This window comes from Watersipora subatra, chromosome 7 (genome assembly GCF_963576615.1).
Source record: "Watersipora subatra chromosome 7, tzWatSuba1.1, whole genome shotgun sequence".
Lineage (NCBI taxonomy): Eukaryota > Metazoa > Bryozoa > Gymnolaemata > Cheilostomatida > Watersiporidae > Watersipora > Watersipora subatra.
The window spans coordinates 33711820-33726659 of record NC_088714.1 but is presented as its reverse complement, the minus strand read 5'-3'; the positions used below and the strand labels follow the sequence as shown (position 1 = coordinate 33726659).

Sequence of the window (14840 nt, the reverse complement as noted above, 5' to 3'; positions counted from 1 at the left end):
GTAATTAGCGCTGTTTGTTACGAGTTGAATTTAGGTGGATGAATGCGTTTCAAATTCAAATGCTAACATAACCTACATCTAGTTATTTGCTATTGTAGTTGTCGCTTCCATATTTCATGGTGTACGTTTATTTACATCCAGATCGAAGCAAACATTGTTATTAATCTGCATAACAAATTGAAATAAACTAGCAAAATTGCTTTCCAGTGAGCTATTAAACATTTCCTTAAAAGCTCATAATTCATTGTATTATTGAGAAACAATTTGTAAAAATAATTCTGTGAATAGAGGTAACATCGATCTAATTGTAGGCCAACAAAAATGAAGCAACCTCAGTCTAAGTCTATGTTCTTGTTTAGAAAAGTTTAGACCGCCAGCGATAGAGTTATTAGTTGCAAAAATTTGTACTTCATCTATAATTCAATCATGAAGTCAAGATTTCACCGAATATTTTGTGAGATTGTACAGACAGGATTCGAAAAGCCAGCTTTGACAATTTTTCATAAAGTTTCGGAAGCTTCTAGAACAAATAATGATGTTGCCGCACAAAGAATTGTTATGAATAAAAAAGAGAGAAGAATCAATTCAATCAACTATTTTAGAATAGAGTGAATGAGCTTATGATATGTTGAGCCCTTCAGTCCCTGGTTCTTGTTTTCCATTTGTTCATTACATCATCTGAAGGGTCAACCACAGCATTGCAAACCTACAATCAACAGTCTCGTCGAGTTTCTCATTATAATCTAATGATAAAACAACACAATATCCGTCAATATATTCTAGCTCTTTATAGCATTCTCATCAGTATTTATCCCAATCTGTTGCATGTCAAAGTTTCAGAATACATTGTTTCAGCCTGTTAAACAAATATAACAAAGCACTGCAATTTCTAATGATACATCTTAATTATTTACATAGGCTCAGGTATCACAAGGTAAGTACATCAAGCCAAGATTTAAATAAAATATATTAGTCTAGCACAACATGTCACACTCAAGTACTATATGTCACACACAATTGATTTCTCAACCTTATTCAATGTACAAAGTTATAACAATCTATAATTATGCCACAGTCTAATAGTGTTAAAATTCTAATATGCGTATCGTATTCTAACATTGTACATCACATTCTAAAACAATACGCTACAATCTAATGCCGCATGTCACCATCCAACACAATACATCACAATCTACCACAGCATGCCACAATCTATCATAACATGTCAATTTATATATATATATATATATATATATATATATATATATATATATAGACATTTTATCTGAAGGGTGTGATACTTATTGTACCACATGAAACTAATAGTAATAAAATGTTTAACTTATAGAGTGAAGTTCCACTTATACATATTTTATAATTTAGCTCTGATTTATCATTGAGCACTTTGTAACGAACTGTGCAGCATCCACTTTGTCTATATATATATATAGATCTCCAGGATCTCAACCTGGAGATCTACAGCCTGATGATTGCGTAAGCAAAAAGCTGACCATAGCTGGCAAAAGGTAAGTACACAATCTAATTCTTCACTAATTTATGCTGCTCCAGTTTATGTTGAGCACTAATTGAGCACTGTGATTTTAATTCTAGGTACGATAAATTTTAATACATATCTATACATATACATGTATATACATACATATCTATACATATACATGTATATACATACATATCTATACATATATATATACATACATATCTATACATATACATGTATATACATACATATCTATACATATATATATACATACATATCTATACATATACATGTATATACATACATATCTATACATATATACACATACTTATCTATATATAAATATATACATACATATTTATACATATACATGTATATTGTTTTTGACTAATTTTGCCAGATATTTCTTCTATTTGACAAAGTATGTCAACAGCATTGTGTGATGTGTCATTGTACAATGGAGATTCGTTATGCCGTTGTAGCTTACATCATATAATATTTACATGAATGTAAAACTCTACATTAGTTACACTGACTATATATTTTAATGTGTTTCAATTCACAGCAAATCTATCAAATATTTTCAATATTTTACAATATTTCATGGCGAGCAACTATGAACTCACGCTGACACGAGAGCTTTCCAGGTTCCATAGTAACTCGCTGCTCCACTAACAATGATATCTGAGTCGATAGGATGAAGGCAGGCATCTGGGTGGGTAAAGGAGTAGCACTGCAAGAGTTAACACAGATGCATGAATACATCGCGCGTTAGTGTACAATATCAGCATAATAATTTATTAATAGATGTACAGGTATAATACTAAGAAACTCAAATACCAAGAATAAATAAAATTGTAGTAGAGTAATTAGTCTATATATATAATATATATATACATATATATATGTATATATATATACATGTATATATACATATATATATATATATACATGTATATATATATATATATATATACATGTATATATATATACATGTATACATATATACATGTATATATATATACATGTATATATACACGCTCTATATATTGCATATATATATATATATATATGCTATATATATATAGCATTTTAACTGGCTATACTATAAAAAAAAAATTACCTTGACTTATCACACCTGCTAATCTTTAATGGTTTCATGCTTACCAGTACAGCTTGTGGAATGCGTGACGGCATATAAAAAAAAAATGTGTGCCCATATGTAAAGAAAATGCTTAAACTATTGCAATACTATTGCAGTTAGTATAAAGCTGTATAGTTGGCACCGCAACTGGTGCAGTATGAATTACACAGAAATAAACACAGTACACGAAAAAACAAATGCTTTAATTTAAAAGTTAGAATGTTGTAAATGTTGTATATGTTGCTTGAAAGTAAATTTTCTGTACAAAAACTTTTTTATTACAGGTGCAACTCTGGTAATTATTCTAGTATTAATATAATCATTAATTATAGTTTGCATTTATTTATTGTATAAACAAAAGCATTTTAACTTAGCAAACAAACAATGCCTTTTTAGGGATTATATTCTTAAAATGCAAATTCTACCAATATATAAAATGATTTTATTTTCTATAAAAATAAAAAAATTTATTTTTGAGAATTTATTCTTATTTATTTGTCTTATATTTTATGAAGAACTAGCACCCTGGAAGTCTGATGTGCTGTGAGAGATCGTCAGGTGTGCCAATAAAGCGCAATTATTCTAAAATATAATATAATAGGTGGCTGGTTGGTGTAAGTGTCAGAGTATCTAGATGCCAAGCTGAATGCAATCAGTTTGAATCCCGTAAAAATACAATATTTTTTTATGCCTCTAACTGAGGCTTTGGGCAAGCGGACACAACTCTTATTATAGTAAACATTGTTTCTTTAGGTAAACTAATTTCACAGTCTAAATCAATAGTTCTTAACTTCGTTGGGGGCGCTGAATCCCACCAGTTTCATCCGCGCTTTCACTGAACCTTTATTGAAAAATAAAATATTGCTTTTTTCACATTGAAGACAAGTCTATGTTTTACTGGTGCACAAAATGAACTGTGCATTAACATTACTGTATTCAAGGAACAAAACTAATACAATGCATGAACTAACAACAAATTACATATCTTTTCATTAAGACATCACCTTGCAAATCAGTGTGATTTCTGCTGTCACATCCACCGAACCCCAGAAGCTGGCTCACTAAATCCCTATAGTTTTACCAAACTCAGGTTAAGAACCACGGGTTCAAATCAATACTAAATAACATTTCGAGTCACCTCTAAGTTCTAAATTAAACTCAGACAATAGCAAGCAATTTAAGCTTAGTTAATTGATCTTCATCTATACATTTACATGTAAATCTCAGCGTTTGTCAAAGTTATAAGAAAGAGAAATCCGCTCCGCACTGGATTTGAACACTAAACCTCCGGTTCTGTAGACTGCCATGCTATCTATTAGACTACGCATCAATCACTATAGAACAACTGTGCATACACTAATGCACCTGGCAATCTTTAATGCCGATTAGGGAAAATAGCACACCTCATGCTTCAGCATGACACAATCTTTTTTACAATGCTGTCTTCAGAGGAACACGTCTCTCATTTTAGTAGAAATTTAGACTCACTTTCATTGGGAAAGAGACTTAGCCAATAAAAACTAAATTAACTATGTAAAAACCGTTTTGTTACCAGTGCAACGCCAGCATTTATCTAGTCACTTATATGGTAGACTCAGCTAAACACTGTTTACTTTTTACAGACTTGAAGACATTAACAATTCCAACTGCACTAATTTCCAAATGAGAAACAAATTTACTGCAGTATAATACTGTTTATAAATGGCATCAGCATACATAGCCTGAAGGGTCAGAGCATTTATCAGTTCGGGTAAATGGGTAGCTGTAATAAGTGCTCTTCGAGCAGTTCATAGCTATGTGGATATCCACTCCATCTTTGTAGTTCCTACAATTATAGCAAAAGTCAGAATGATAAAAAAATTGAATGGGTTCAGATAAGAAAATCTCCTTGAAAAATGAGAATATATTACAAAGAAACATTTGATGCGCTTTGGACAGACAGACAGACAGTAGTACATCAACATTAAAAGGTAGCAGGTTGCAGTAAAATCAAGAAAACAAACAATTACTAATCGACTGTAGCTGCATTCTAACCTGTAGTTGAGCACCAACTCGTCATCCTCAACTGAGAAGTAGGAATCACGCCTACCAGCCAAAGTCTCGCAGCTCATAGCCTTGTCACTGGTTTCGAACAGCTACAATAACATCGTCAGTACGTAGTATCCTAGTAGTATCAGTGCATATTCATATGCACATTCATATTACATATATTAAGGCTCATATGTACAGTCATATTACATATATTAAGGCTCACATGCATATTCATATTACATATATTAAGGCTCATATGCACATTCATAATACATATATTAAGGCTCATATGCACATTCATATTACATATATTAAGGTTCATATGCATATTCATATTACATATATTAAGGTTCATATGCATATTCATATTACATATATTAAGGCTCATATGCATATTCATATTACATATATTAAGGCTCATATGCATATTCATATTACATATATTAAGGCTCATATGCATATTCATATTACATATATTAAGGCTCATATGCATATTCTTATTACATATATTAAGGCTCATATGCACATTCATATTACATATATTAAGGCTCATATGCACATCCATGTTACCGACTTGCATCCAAATACTACATTTTTGTATTTAGTAGTTCCAGTGTCCTGTAGCTTCATAGACATTTAACATATTTTCGGGCTCATCTAAAATAGTCAGTTCTATATTTAATAGCTTCAGCACTTTCAGGGTTTCATATTCAATAATGATAGATTCGTATTTGATAACTACGGTTTTACATTAAATAGTTAGGTTTCAACTTTGACAACCATAATGTCATATTCAAAAGCTACAGCTTTATTTGAAACTGCTGCGACATTATATCTAATAATGATAGTTTTTGTATATACAAAAATAGCTCTAAGTTTTGGTACAGTAGCTATATGTACACAGTAACTACATGTACACAGTATTTACATGTACACATTAACTACATTATTTATATTAATCAATCCAATTTTGTCATTGTGTGTACGTTACGTGTGGTGTGCCTGGTGCGTGTAATGTGGGTGATGCGCATGATGCGCGTCTTTGTGCATGGTGTGCGTGCGTGCGTGTGTGCATGCATGCATGTAAGCGTGTATGTGTGCATGAATGTGTGTCTGTGCGGGAGCGTGTGTACCTGCGCACGCGTGTGTTTTAGTCCGTATAAATCGCATGTATTTCCACAATTTTTGGACAAATTCTTTAAAACTCCATGCGCATATGCCTTTGCTTTCTAGCAGATCACTAGAGCTATTTGGTCTCAAAACGTTGTCAGTTTTCTGAGATATAGTCTCTTAAACATCCAACCGCGGGCTATCTGATTAAAAGTGAACTCTATTCCGCTCACCATTTGGGTTACTGCTTGTTGTACATAAAAGTCACAGACCCCAGGGCATCTGCTGCAATGCAAATTTATTAATCGATGGCTACAATGGTACCTTTTGTGTTCGATAGCTAAATTTTAGAGCAAAATTGGTAAAAGTTTGTTATTTAGCATTGACCTTGAAGTAACTTTGGTAGTATATGCAGATGTTAAAAACTGTGATGACAGCCTTTCCAATATTTGGATTTGTTCTCTCTGCAATATCACTCATTGACCTATTTATAAAAAATCAACTGTACCAATGACCTTAGTCAGATGGATCATGTATATATGTTATATGTTATATATTTTATTATATAAGTATATTATATTTTATTTCATTTTATGTTATTACGTTATTGTGACCCGAGAATTTTGGCATTACCGCTAATGCAATCTATTTATCAAGGATTAGGCCAATTCATTAAATTAAGGTTACGCCTAATCGTGAATATGCCAGAAAAATGGCAGTCCCTCTTTTTCTCTCCCCTCCCTTTTTCTCCGTATCTCTTAAAATTACAACATGTTTTAGAATGTTTTGATGCCCAAAAAACCTCTCTCAGGTGTATTATTGTTACACAATCTGGCCATAATAATTGTCGATAAATTAGCAGTCATGTAGCAACAGCCCAGTAGTGGTACGATTCTACCATTTTCAACAAAGACAAGATTACCAGACAGTCAGGCCAAAGCATCTGGTAGCAATCTCACTACCTAGAGGAAGTCAGTCTGTGCATAGCATCTGGTTGTCAACTGTTCCGAAGGCGAGATTGCCAGGTAGTCAGGAGACAGCATCTGGTGGCTACCCAGCAATCATCTAGTCAAGGAGTCATGGCAATCGTGTCGTAGTATTTGGTATCTATTCTTTGTGGTAGGCCCTAGGCCTACCAGATTCACAGGCTATCTTAGCAGAGACACACCCACAGCATCCGAAAAGGTAGTGTGCCACAGGGAAGGAGTCCCTTCCCTGTGCGCAAGCGCTACACAAGGTCAATTTTTCAGCAAATGATAGCAAAGTAGCTCACCAATAGCAGCTAAACTGTTATATCCATAGATCTACGAAAAAATTAAGTTGCCTTTTAAAGTTCTGACGGCAAATGAACTTGCTATATTAGCAAACATTTTCATGAGATCGGTTAAAAGCATTTATGAAATGTGATACTTATTTGCCCTAAGCATGGAAAAATGAAAAAGTTCACACCTGTCCTAAAGTGTAGCACTTCAAGTCTTTGATTGTGGTGTCATCACAAGGGTTCCAGTGAGTCACAACACCATCTTTTCCTCGAGGAGTCGCAAATCTACAATAATTTGAGGTGCAAATGTCACTAATAATGCATCAACTTATTTATTAGTCATGATACCAGTTTAAATGTTTACTAAAATAGTCACGTGTACAGTGATACTATAGGACTATACTGCGTACTGCTCACATACAGTGATACTATAGGACTATACTGCATACTGCTCACATACAGTGATACTATAGGACTATACTACGTACTGCTCACATACAGTGATACTATAGGACTATACTACGTACTGCTCACATACAGTGATACTATAGGACTATACTGCATACTGCTCACATACAGTGATACTATAGGACTATACTACGTACTGCTCACATACAGTGATACTATAGGACTATACTACGTACTGCTCACATACAGTGATACTATAGGACTATACTACGTACTGCTCACATACAGTGATACTATAGGACTATACTACGTACTGCTCACATACAGTGATACTATAAGACTATACATGTACTACATACTGTTCACATACAGTGATACTATAAGCATATTAAACTCTAAAAACTCTGATACTCCCATAAGTGTTTGGTTATTGTTAGTAGGACTTTAACCGTAGTATTCGTGTATAAGTATGTGTTCGAGCTATCCGTGGGCGAGTTATCCATGTTTGACTGTATATTGTTGGCACATAGTTATCAGTTATCTATTACCTACACCAACAAGTACTAACAAATATATAACAACACTCAGATACCAACACTCAGATACTAACACTCAAATACTAACACTCAGATATTAACACTCAGATATTAACACTCAGATACTAACACTCAGATATTAACCCCAAATACTAACACTCAGATACTAACACTCAGATATTAACACTCAGATACCAACACTCAAGTATTAACACTCAAATACTAAGACTCGGATACTCACACTCAGATACTAAGACTCAGATACTAACACTCAAATACCAACACTCAGATACCAACACACAGGTACTAACACTCAGATATTAACACTCAGATACTAAAGTTTATATATAGCAACTGGATATCAATAAACAACTTACAAGTTGAAACATGACAAGAGATTTGCTCAAGTCCTAGAACTAGTTCAAAATTAGTTCAGAATGTAAAGCAACTTTTAGTCTTCCTTCTGTAATACATCAAACAATTACGAATTTTTAAAAGAATAAAAAGGTTTGATCCGCCTAATGATATGTTTGCTAAATACTTTGTGTTAGAACCATTAGGATTGATATGAGGACAAGAGATTTGCTTATAATAAGCTGCAATTTTTCTTAACCCCATTTTGTCACAGAACAAATGACTTTGCTTTTCATATCTGCTATTTCTATCATTTTTCTCCCATTTCAACATTGTCATCAAAGTAATCAATCTATTTTCTCCTAACACTATGTTCTTATCAGTGTCTCCTTTTTTGTTCCAACTTTCTAACATCTAATTGTAATTTCGGTTTTTCTTCCACTAATCGTTTGCTTGCTTATCGGCTTATACGCCCTTTCTTCAGTAACGTAAGGCATTATTATGTGTACTCACGCAGCCTTGTATCCGCCACTTTGAGCTACATTTTTCAGATCCAGCATTCCTTCACTTGTATCAACCATACAGCTCGCAAAAGGTGTCGTATAAATGCGAAGGCTTGAGACGACATGAATGGTGATCAGAAGAGAAATGCAAAGTACTGAGCGAGACATAATTCTTCGGTAGAGGAATGACACCACTAACCACCTTCTAAAGAGTTCTGTTCAAGTATGGTGCAGCCGAGCTATCAATAATTACACAAGAGGACACACCTACATACAAAGGTCGCACTATGTTAGACGACGTGATTGTTTACGTTAACTATGTATTTCTTCATCACAATATCAGAGACACAGTTGTTCAAACACCTTGTACTCTGATAGCAGCGGAGAGATAAACAGCGGAGCTAAATAAGGAGTTTGTATCAAGATGCAGTGGAAGTGCCATGGTTCAAAATGCACATACACGTAAATTGAATTGAACTACAAAAATAATAATGGAGCTCATAATTTGTAAATGCCTTTTTTACGGTATTTCCTGTTTGAGGATGTGAACATTTCTAATGAAGAACATGACAGGCTGGAACTGGTTGCCCCTTTCAGCGCACAAACTACTTTAAGATCTTATGCATACTTTTGAGAAAGTGCGACTATACCAATCCATTTTAATAAAGTTCTGCATCTGCTTTATTCAGGAGAGAGAATAGTGATACCTTAATAAGTGATGTTCTGTTCATTTTAACTTAGCCAATGCATGTTAACAAACCACTAGTCTTACTTCTATGTATTTTCTCATCCGATTTTAAGTGTGTTAACACAATTTACTAACTAGCTTCTATAGAAATATAGGTTTTCACTAAGTTTGAGGAACAAAGTCTATGAAAAGGTTATTGTCACTAAGGCTAAAAACCAACTTGACAACATGCTGGATAGTGCAGACACCTCTCGTTTGTATGAACAAATACCGGCGGGGCCATGTCTGGACATCGAAAAAGTGTTGACTTTTAAAACCGAGCTATGTAAGAGTTCTGTACTGTGCATTAAACAGGGTATGCATATTATCTTAGCACATACTCCTAGGCTACGATATGGTACAATATGGTACAATATGCATATACAGTATACATGAGAGAGTAAAATATGGTTATACTTACAATATGGTACGGTATAATATGAATAGCAGTTCTAATAACAACCGAAACTTACAGTACAACACTCTGGTATCAAATTCATACACACCTGTCACTCAGATCATCTCTCGCAAGAGTCACCTATCCGTCAAAGTTGCCAGTCTTTGAATAGATATGGCCACATCACACAATCGTCCAGACCCCGAACATTGTCAGGACAATTTAAAGGCTGGAAAGGAAAGTGGGAAGAAGCGGAGTCCGACTGCATTAGAGATACTTGGTTAGCAAGGAGTGTATGAGCTTAACCACGTAGTTGCAAGTGTTCACCTACTTATGTAGCTCTAGAGATCCGACAACTGCTAAGATGAATACATACTGAAAGGAATCAGTTGTCAACAGCTGTTAACCTTGTATAATAGTAATTCAGCATGGAAAAACTAAAAAAGCTGTTAGTAATAAATACTCAATACTGCACCAAAACATGTTTTAGCTTCATAATCTAGTTTTATAAGTTACAACTTTAGTTGTTATTCCTTAAAGGTTGACTTGCAACAAAATTCACATTACAGTTATTTGATATGAAAAGATTCACCATGCTTTACTCTCTTGTGTTGTAGGTTCTAAATATGTGGGAATGTGATTACAAGCTCTTAAAAGCTTAAAAACGAACAGTTAATCGCAGCGACACGAGACCGCCGTAGTTTGGATTCTCTTTCCAAAACGGCTCAAATGTGACGTAGTTGTGGGAGATGGTTTCTCTTTACACTTTCATGCAACCTTATTCATCGAAATATTTCACAAATATACTTCACGCATTCAATAAAACCATGTCTATTGTTCTTACGCGTCTATTTTATCGTCATTTTAATGCTGTCACTTTTAGCACTGATATCTTATAACTTACCGTAAAAATTCGTTTAATTTTTCAGCCTTAGCTTGAAGGAGTACATATCATTGTCTGATAATCATGACGGGCCTGTTGGCTATTTGTGATAATCGAAAAGTGTGCAGAAATTATTTGCGAAGTATTGGGTCACATGATCAGATTACGATTTGCCGATTAGACCTAACTGAAACAAAACTGTAAAGTAGCAAGCATTTATATTTGATCAGGGGTCTTCAGTAAAACCCGAAGTGTTTGTCATAAACTAATGCTACGACAAGTTTTATATTGAGCCTTTTATTGCCCTTTCAATTTACGGGAGAACATCACGTGACAAGACGATAACCAAACTGTAATGACTACGTCAGAGAAATAAAGAGATTCCAATTTACGGCGGCTTTTCGTTTTTGAGCTTTTAAGAGCTTGTAATCACATTTCCACATGTGTGGCACCTACAACACAACAGAGTAAAACATGGTGAATCTTTTGATATCAAATAACTGTAATGTGAATTTTGTTGCAAGTCAACCTTTAAGCTTGGAAACATCTAGAACAAACAATAACAGTTTCATAAAGTTTTAGAAATATCAAGGATAAAGGATGTCATGTTCTTTATTAGAGTTAATGATTCTTGCTTTCTTATTGGCTAGTGCTTTACCACAAGGGTAACCGCAGCATTAGGAATTCGCTGTCAAGCCTTTGTACTTACCAAGTGGCCAAGGTAACAGGCTTGTCACACAAAAAATTACTGAAAAAAGTCTCGTTGTGTTTAACCACTGAAACACTAATTCTAACCAGTCCAGGTGTGTGTCAAAATTGGGTGCAATGACTATGATGGCATCTAGGTAGAGCAACAGCATCTGCCAACAAAGACTGCGCAGCACCCACTCCATCAGCTTTTGGAAGGTGGTTTGGGTGGAGGTGAGCTCAAAGGTAAAGACCCTCTACTTCCATAGGAGCGAGTTGCAAAGACTGACTTCTCTTGTACATTGACATTTAAAGGCACTTGCCAGTAGCCACTGACTAGTTCAGCATGCTGGAGAACTTGCTGCCAGGTAGGGCACCGGGGCTGCCATCGATCTGGAGAGGAAAATAAGCACTCTGGTCTGTGACTCTATTGAGCCGGCGGTAGTCAACATAGAACAGCCAGTTCCCATCTTTCTTCTAAACCAGCATTACAGTGGAACTCCATGCACCTTTGGCAGGCTTAATGAATCTCTTGCTGAGGAGTTCCTGTACCTGGCGCTCCTGTACCTTTTCAGGTCTTAGCAGGTTAGGGAGTTTACGTATGAGCCGAGCTTCTTCCTTATGTGGAATAGACTGCTCATTTGCAAAGGTTTAGCCCATGTCTCCTCCCATACTGAACGATGTCTGGTAGCTCGCCAGCAGTCGGGCCAATTGTTTCGCTTGTTTTGGCTCTTGGCAGTTCTTTTCAGTTTTTTTCTTTTAGGTAGGTTAGAGCTCCTACATCCTGTTGTTTTGTTTTTGGGTCGTGGAACTTAAGCAGAAAAAGGACAGTTCTTCATCTACCTAGTGGTCTTCTACTCCAGTGTAAGTGCCAACCGTAGTGCCAGAGATTGGGCACTGAGATTCAACTAATGCTTCCTATTGGCCCAGGCCAGTTCAAGCTTATAGCTAGCTAAAGATCTCTCGAGCAGCTCTCTATTTGCTCCAGTGACCAGTAGTTTCTGGTGATGACTCGGCATGGAACGCACATCTCAGTCCAGGCAGTTACCATCATGTCTCTCATTCCCTGCACCTTGCTTAGTGACAGCCACTTGTGACTAGCCATGTATGTCAGTAGTCGCTTGTCTATGGAATTCATGGGTTGCTGGAACTCATAACACATTAGTAAGCCACTAAGAATGACATCTTCAAGCCGGCATCTTCATTGATGTGGCTCACCACAAAGACTTCCTTGGTCGTTACATCCCAGAGTCGCATCAGCAATCAGATACCTAAAATGTCACCTCCGAAAAATGGCAACCATATCCGGTCAGCCATAAGGTTGTGGCTGTCATTCTCTTTGAGCAGATTCCATGCGGCCTGTCAGACACTTGCTTACTTTGCAAGTTTGTAGTGCATCTGATTTCAATTAAAAACTGGATGGATCCCTCCTTTTGCTTTTTTGGAAAAAAGTAGATAGTCAAATGGGGCCGATTCAGAGCTTGTCCTTTAATCCGCTCGACACCACTCTTGCCCTACTGGGCTGTGGAGTTTGGTCTGGACACTTTTGAGCTTGTTATCGCTAAAGCTGTTCTTTGGTGTGTCTGTCCGGTCAGAAGTTGGAAGCGGCTAGGACCAGTCAAGCTGCTGTAAAGGCAGGCTTCTGGTTGGTCACTGGTTCGGTCTCTACTGACTACTGTTCAAGTCTACTTCTGGCAGGCCCGCTCAGTGTTGCTCATTCTGGCTTTGACTGCTCCTTTTCTTCAGTTCAGTTAGAGTCCAGGGATTCGCACTCCAGCTTCCTCAAGGTCTCGTATTAGTTTCGGGTGGCTAGGGTAAAAGGTCTTCATGCCACCTCCTCATGTTAGGTGGCTATGGCAGAAACCTCTACACTATCTCCTCATTCTAGAGATGTGCCATTGGCCTCCGCAGCTCCAAAACAGAAAGGGCGTGGCCTGTGCGGCCTCATTGGGGCTGTCTCGTTCTTTCTTCAGCTGACCAACCTGCTTCATCAGCTGCTTCACTAAAAGTGTAAGCTGTTTAATGGAATGGTCTTGAACCATCGCTACCTGCTTGGCTGGCTCTTTCTCCACCGACCTGATGGTTAGTTGCTGGCATTCCCCAGTCTGTATCAGGACTTTCATGCCGGCTTGTACCGCATCAATCAAGCATGCTGCAGAACACTTCCTTTGCCATGTTCACTCAATGAGTTTTTGCAGATTGTCATAGGCCACTCAGACCAGCTGCTCTACTCTGACGGCATGAATCTGAAAGGTTTATTGTGCGCCTTTTGTCGGGGTACTCAGTTCTACCTGAGCTTACCAAAGAGAAAAGCGAATTCAACCGATAGCTTTATCATTCTTGTCATATTAGTGGCATAACTTGTTAGTTGGATACAATGCTTCTTTATGAAATCCAAAATGGCCAACTGAATCAGATTAGCTCATTCTGTCATGCCACAAAATTTCTAATACTCACACAGACATTACAATAAGTACATGGAATTATTTTCCTACTACCTTATAGACAAATAAATCTTACACTTTTTCATGAGAGATTACTTTGAGGTGTATATACGTGTAATCCTCACTCATATAGGGTAAACCTAACTTGTATCAAACTTGAGTACACAGGCCGAACTGAAGTCACAAAGTGACCTTACTGTTTGATATGAAGCGCTCATGTTTACCTTGCTTAAAATGGAGTCACTGGATTATCTTTTCTATTATCAAACAAAGTTGCGGACTGCGGATATAGACAGCGTATAGCAACACAAAAATTTTCTTACGCTAGATTTCTTTCTTCATTTAAATAGAAGTTAAGGCAGCAGTTTTTGATCAGTAAAGGATGAACAGACTATGTTTGTTCGAGCGTTTTTAGGTGATTTTGAGTTCAGAGCTAAACGTTTACATAGAACTCTGGCTGTTCATTTTAGTACCTGACTCTAACTAACAATTTGAGCTTAGTCTACACCTATAAACTTATAAACAATAAATAAATGTAAATTGCTCCTTTGTACTGGTTCCAGCTCTACAACTTATCGTAGTTTTTTCTTATCATTCTTTTGATCGTGTCAGGTTTGATATAATTATCACATGACTGTATGATAACCTAATGATGAAGTCTGGTTCTTCTCAGTTCTATTATCTTCAATATTCTGCGTGTGCACAAAGGTATATGATTGACCTTTGACTCCGATTTGAGGTCACCTAGTTCTATAGGTTTAAAGTTCAATAAATCTTCCAAAAAAGCTCAATTATGGCTAGAATTTACAGTGCTGATATCACTTGATAGTCACTCACTTCAGTTTATGGGTATGAAC

The 14840-nt window shown here is 36.2% G+C and overlaps 1 protein-coding gene across 1 annotated transcript; it reads right to left on the bottom strand.

The window, feature by feature from the left end:
• Positions 1-313: 313 nt before the first annotated feature.
• On the bottom strand, positions 314-13662 carry LOC137400691 (uncharacterized). Its single transcript, XM_068087023.1, has 7 exons — positions 13522-13662; positions 12568-12683; positions 7233-7329; positions 4677-4777; positions 4359-4467; positions 2125-2231; positions 314-706 (listed from the first exon to the last, which is right to left on the bottom strand). The coding sequence occupies exons 1-7, from the start codon at positions 13660-13662 to the stop codon at positions 670-672; spliced, it is 708 nt and encodes a 235-aa protein (XP_067943124.1). The 3' UTR covers positions 314-669.
• Between the last annotated feature and the right edge of the window lie 1178 nt (positions 13663-14840).

Excerpts from the sequence above, each read along its gene's own strand:
- LOC137400691 (XM_068087023.1), bottom strand. The coding sequence starts at position 13,662 with ATGAAAGTCCTGATACAGACTGGGGAATGCCAGCAACTAACCATCAGG. Across the intron at positions 2,232-4,358 it reads GCTCTGACCCTTCAGGCTAT|TGCTACTCCTTTACCCACCC; the intron begins GTATGCTGATGC and ends TAACTCTTGCAG. Across the intron at positions 707-2,124 it reads TGGAAAGCTCTCGTGTCAGC|GTTTGCAATGCTGTGGTTGA; the intron begins GTGAGTTCATAG and ends TGTTGATTGTAG.